Source organism: Adiantum capillus-veneris, chromosome 17 (assembly GCF_014529385.1).
Source record: "Adiantum capillus-veneris isolate H3 chromosome 17, ASM1452938v2, whole genome shotgun sequence".
Lineage (NCBI taxonomy): Eukaryota > Viridiplantae > Streptophyta > Polypodiopsida > Polypodiales > Pteridaceae > Adiantum > Adiantum capillus-veneris.
Window position 1 is genome coordinate 141,463,650 of NC_140947.1, and position 6,034 is coordinate 141,469,683.

Here is a 6,034-nt window from a genome sequence, read left to right on the forward strand (position 1 = left end):
TCAAATAAATTGCTAGTATTTTAGGTTTGCTTCTTTGCGAAGAGGACACTCGATCGCTTAATGAAAGAGACATTCCCGAACACTGTTTCAATTTATATAGTTCTAATTAAACTCAACTTAATGATTTTATCACTTTTTTATTGTTTTAGAAAGCCATTGTGACCCTTTCACTTGTTTTTTTAAGGTTTCCTCTCATTAGAGTGTCTCTCACTATACAAGTAGTTATACAAGTAGTAGTGAATATATTTATTTTGAAGCCATTAAGAATACCTTTTAATTCATAGTCGATCGATACTCAAAGTTATTCATTAACTCAGGCTGAAGATTCACTCTCACTATACAAGTAGTTATACAAGTAGTAGTGAATATATTTATTTTGAAGCCATTAAGGATACCTTTTAATTCATAGTCGATCGATACTCAAAGTTATTCATTAACTCCGACTGAAGATTCACTCTCACTAGCCTTGCTTATGTCTGCGATCCCCTCGGTCCCGTGTGTCTATTGGTGCCTGCCCCCTCTTGCCACTTCACACAATTTCAACTATCATTACGACCATCCAACAGCACAACTAGTATGCCTTGATTGCCAAGCTTTGGAGGAGAAGGCATGAAGTTGGAGAGTGTTTGAAGGAATACTATTGCAATTAGAGAGAGCTTCCCTTTGGTGCTTGGATGTTTATGGATTTGGTACCTGGATGTGTATGGAAATGAATGGAGAGCAAGGGCACCATTGTAAATACTATTTTGTTGTATACATTAGTAAAAAGAACATAGAAGTGAAAGCGAGAGAGAGAGAGAGGGGAGGGAGTGTGTGAGTGCGCTTATTTTAATGTCGACAAATCTTGTGAGCGTTAGTTAGCAAAAGTCACTCATATATACAGGAATTTATGTACTGTTTTGTTTAGAGAGAGAGAGAGAGAGAGAGAGAGAGAGAGAGAGAGAGAGAGAGAGAGAGAGAGAGAGAGGCATTTTTTTTTAAAAAAAAGAGAGAGACAGGGAGAGCTTATTATTTGTTTTGCTCAAATCTTATTACGCTAAGTGAGTGTAAGTCAGTGAAAATACTATGGTAAAAAGTTAATGAATCAAGAACGGAACTAAGCAAACGAGAGTTGGTAAGACTTTGAATGTAGCATGCAATGACTTCTTCACAATGAAATGGACATAACTTCTGTGGAGAAGAGGAGGAGGACTAGGTACCAACACATATTAGTGGGAGATTTTGATGCACGAAGTGAGGGCTATATTGGTAAGATGATCTTCAAAGTTGCGCGTGTGACTAACTGGTTGACAGGAAAATAGCGCGAAACGAATTGTTTAGCTGACTGAAGGTAGTTGGAAACCACGTTAGAGTAATTGAATTCTATAGTCTCGAGTAGGCCGAGCACGTCCGCAATCTGCACAAACAACATACAATGGTGTTTTGTGGAGAAACCAGACAACATGGCGATGTCGATGGTGATTTCTTGACCAAGTGTGTTCCAAGTGATGTAATGTGGATGCCATGGGGTAGGTGGTTGAATTGGCCATAGAATGAACTCAGTCCATTTATGCATGTAGTGTCTGAGCACCCGCTCTTGCAAATGTGGGTAAAGACAGTATTGCAACTTATACATTGCAGTCTCAAATTCTGGCTGCTGCTCAATCAGATCAGCTGGGATAGGCCTACCCATTGTAAACTGAAAAGAAAAAGCATTTAAATCAAAGAAGATGATAAGTAGTCAAGTCTGTCATAGTCTGAATGGAAAAAAAAGACATTGTTGTAGCCAATGATTAACGTTATATGACAAAGACACTGAACAAAGTAATTAAATAAAGATGGCATAAGTTCGCAACTATATTTTCTTATATTATCTTCAAAAAATAATATATTCTCAACCTTGGTGGATGTACAGAACAGTATTATAACCTAATGCAGTTGTTGTTTTGTGTTGTTTAATATGTTGAAGACAAGGTGCAGCATTTGTACATTTATAATTTTTTTGTAAAATATATAAGTTGTTGCTATATGATTTGTCTCTCATTAGCTGATAATTTTTTGTAGAAGTATTAGACATGGGGTTGCTGGAATGGATTGTCTGTTTCTCTTGATGTTATTGCAAGACATCTAGGTAACAGTTGAATCCTAAAATTTGAAAGCTGAATGATGTTCATGTAGAGGAAAGCAAGAACATAAGGTAAACATAATATGATATCGAGAAAAAAATTGCAGAACATAACCTGAATAGAACAGAGCATAAAGAAAGTCTCACAGATAATAGAGAAGCATAACATGAAAATTATCACAGATACTAGAGGAAAAGACTCTTGAGAAGTGATTGAATACAGAAGAGAAAACTGAATGGGAGTTGCTACCTCAGAACAAAGATTAAGTTTCATTGCACGCTATATTTTTCTATGGTGTTTTAAATAATAGTAGTTCTTGCATTTTGGAGGATGTCCCTTCAAATTATTGTATCCTTTCGTGGATGTTGCATCTTGAGGAATTATCTCTTGTGCTTCCAGTGCAATAGCAGTTCTTCTATTGTGTGTATTGTGCAGTACATGAAACTCAAAGTTTTGACAAAATGGGGGAAAGGACGACACATCATGTTTCATCCGTTTTGGTGGATTTTTCATGTGTGCTCTTTTCCTAGCTTCAAAACCGGATGCCATGCCTATGTTTCATCCGTTTTGGTGGATTTTTCATGTGTGCTCTTTTCCTAGCTTCAAAACCGGATGTCATGCCTATGTAAACACGGTTATTGATTTTGCACCTAATAGAGTAAACTATGTAGTTCTCTTCATCTGTCGTTGTCTTTTGGGAGATGGAACAACGTCGGAATGTGCTACTTCCTCTTGTGAAGTTTTTATGTTGCTGGGGATCTCCTTGTTGGTTTCGTTGTCGATATCCTGCACTGAAGTGATTTGCTGAATTAGTATGTAATCAGATAATTATTTTCTATAAGGGGTACATATGGTTACCATGTAGTGGTTCAAGCTTTTGAAATGGATCAGTTGTCTGACCGAACCGGGCCTGAAAAAGGTCTATATTAAAATGCCATGTGAATTTCTCATCAGTTAAGATTGCTCTCTCGTTCCCTTTGAATTCGTTCCCAAACTCTTTGACCATGTTGGAAAGTGACTGGCTTGCTGTATTCTTGTCGAGAACGACCAATTTGTCGAGGGCAATTTTATAACCGTAGTGTAGCATCTCGATTGCATAGGTGGTGATACCAGCAGTCTTTGTGTTCAGTATTTCTTGGGCTTCTTTGTCTAGCAGTAGTTTGTTTGACTCATCAAAGTCAATGCCCAACGATAGTAGTATCTCTTTTTGCAACCCTGTAGAAAAAGAAGGATAGACGTTATAGAAGCAACCAAATTTGTTAACTTTTAGTGTTTTCAATACAAGAATATGAAGAGCTCGAAGTACCTCTTGCCAGCTTTAGCTCATTATTTCTATATTCTTTGTTTTGATTGCTGCATTTATTGATGTATGAGTGGAGGAGCTGAGTCGTGCGGAACCCTTCGATGAATGCACTCGGAGCCTCGCCAGCCATATTTGCTAGGCGCATTTGATTTGAAGATGGGTATGCAGAATAATTGTTTTTTGGTTTTGAGGTAGCTGCGATGTTGATGAATTTATCGAATATCTGAATGATAGAGAAAGAGAAATATGATGGTTGAGTTTTGTACATATTGAATGGCATAAAATCTAGCTACAAAATAGATTAATTTGAGGAATGGTTACCTGATCCGTGTCCATGAGGAGATGCTGAAGGTTGTTACTTGCTATGAAGAAAATCTGCAGTCAAGAAAACTGTCGTCAAATAATTGATTGTGTAGTCCATGCACCTTACGAGATGAAAGACCGAAGGAGCTAGAAAAAAAGCGAGGAAATGTCTAAAAATAAGTGAGGAAATGTCTAAAGACAAGCGAGGAAATGTCTAACCATTGGGGGAGTGTTCTACTGGCCGTCCAGAACATCCTTGGGGTTGGGATGTTCAATATTTTGAGATGGCGTCTTTCTGTCACTCGAAAGAACACGACGTATGCCAATCCTGGGGCGAAAGCTTGTTTTATAATGAGGATGGCTTTCTTTGATATCGTAGCTCCTTGAGATTTGTGTCCAGTGATTGCGTACGCGAGTGACAAAGGGAATGTGCTTTTGTGGAACCATTTGCAACTGATTGCTCTTGTAGAATGTTTAGTCCTTTGTATTGTCATGGTGGTATCAGTGGAAAGTAGCATTACTTCTATAGCATCAATTTCACCGGTACAGTCGTATGAATAGGAAAGTATACGGTACGTGGATCCATTCGCAGCACCCATAGCCAAGTTAATGTTTTCTGTAATCATACATCTAGCCCCAATTGTAGTATTGTCCATCTCATGGAATGCCTTGTCTTGGAGCCATTCCTGCAGCAATGGTTCGTCAAGAGCATTGGTCTTCAGTGGAATGGCAACAATATCAGATGCCGAGAAAGACTTTTGCAGAATCAAGTTGTTGTACTTATATACGTCTTCTCTATGAGTACATATTAGTGTAGTAGCGTCATCGATTACTCGCAGGAGTTCAGTTTCATTAATTACACACTGTGACAGCGTTTCTGCTATTTGTTGTTTTGTTGGTTGCTTGACACAGATTGTATCCAAGAATTGGACGTAAGTGGGGTCTGCAGCATGGCGAACTGAGAAGGTCATGTTGTGGGTAGTGGCTGCAGCGATGTAAGCTGAGTTTTGTATACTGCAAACATGGCATAATGGCTCCTGGTGATGGCAGATTGGGGGAAGTTGCGCCAAATCCCCAAAAAGCAATATGAGCTTCTGACTGAATGGGTCAAGGAGTGTTCCGTTGGTGATGTTAACTATCTGGCGAATGACCATATTGAAGATTGTACTTGTTAGCATTGATATCTCGGCTATGATAATGACGTTGGCACCATGTATAGCGACAAATCTTTCATTTGTGGGATGAATTGCTTGTGGGAAATGTTGCTTAGAACAAGGGATCCTGAATTGATAGTGGAATGTGGTGGCAAGGTTGCTAAGGTGAGCGGCCGCTGCTCCAGTTGACGTAGTCAGGATAACAGTCTTATTATTTTTTATGAAGCTTGGGGTGAAGAATTTTATGAGGAATGTTTTTCCACATCCTGGAACACCTGTAATGACATGGAGGCCATTACTCAGGCCTGATATACGATCAAAGATTTCTTGCTGTTGAGAGGTCAAAGCTGCATTGTTGGTCTCAACGAACTCTTACAGTAGCTTCAACATTGTAGCACGACTTTGAGATACTCCTGGTTCAACTGTGTCATTCACTGTACAAGTGAGTGGATCTTCACGATTGAGGATGAACTTTTGTTTTATGAGGTTTAAAGTGTGTCCTGTATTTTCAGAGACGAGCATATTGCGTTGGGTGTGCTCATTTATGTACATCTCCAAGTCTTCATCATGAATAATGATTCAACGAATTTTGCACTCCAGGAAGCAAGAAGAGAGTGTGTTGGTTGGTGATAGAAGTTCCATCTTGTTCCTAAAGGGAAGTTTTTGCAACAAGACATTGAAGAAGAATCCCTCTGTTTGATGGCCAGGATCGTACTCTGTAAATCTGATGAGGCGTTGTTTCTCTATGATGATGTTGTTGTACGCATCATGGAAACTCAGTACAGGAGTATGTTCATGTCGCTTCAAAATTTTGTATCTTCTGTGGTAGTCATAGAATGTCATCTTTTCAAAATGAAGGGGCCTTGCACAATATAAATCAATTGGATGCTTGACTATTGTCTGGCTACGAGATAGCAACCTTTGCCGTAGTGATGGTGGAGAGGAGTCGATGTATTCAACCCGTTCACTCCTTGTGATGATTGGAATCTTCAAACAGTTGATTGTTGCATCTGTTACAGATATTGGCTTTGATAATACAGAGGCTGCAATTAGTTGAAGCTTTACTTTGTCCAAGCCGTGAAGTCCAAGCCTTGCTGCATTGTCTGTGGAGAGGTTCAGTTTTCCAAGGGGTTCTGGTTTCATTGCATATTTGAGAAGGTAATGCAATA

The 6,034-nt window shown here is 39.0% G+C and overlaps 1 protein-coding gene across 1 annotated transcript; it reads right to left on the reverse strand.

The window, feature by feature from the left end:
* Positions 1-2,768: 2,768 nt before the first annotated feature.
* On the reverse strand, positions 2,769-4,865 carry LOC147438210 (uncharacterized). Its single transcript, XM_086486090.1, has 5 exons — positions 4,233-4,865; positions 3,730-3,783; positions 3,412-3,697; positions 2,964-3,320; positions 2,769-2,896 (listed from the first exon to the last, which is right to left on the reverse strand). Exons 1-5 carry the CDS (start codon positions 4,863-4,865, stop codon positions 2,769-2,771), a joined length of 1,458 nt encoding a protein of 485 aa, XP_086342216.1.
* Positions 4,866-6,034: the final 1,169 nt, after the last annotated feature.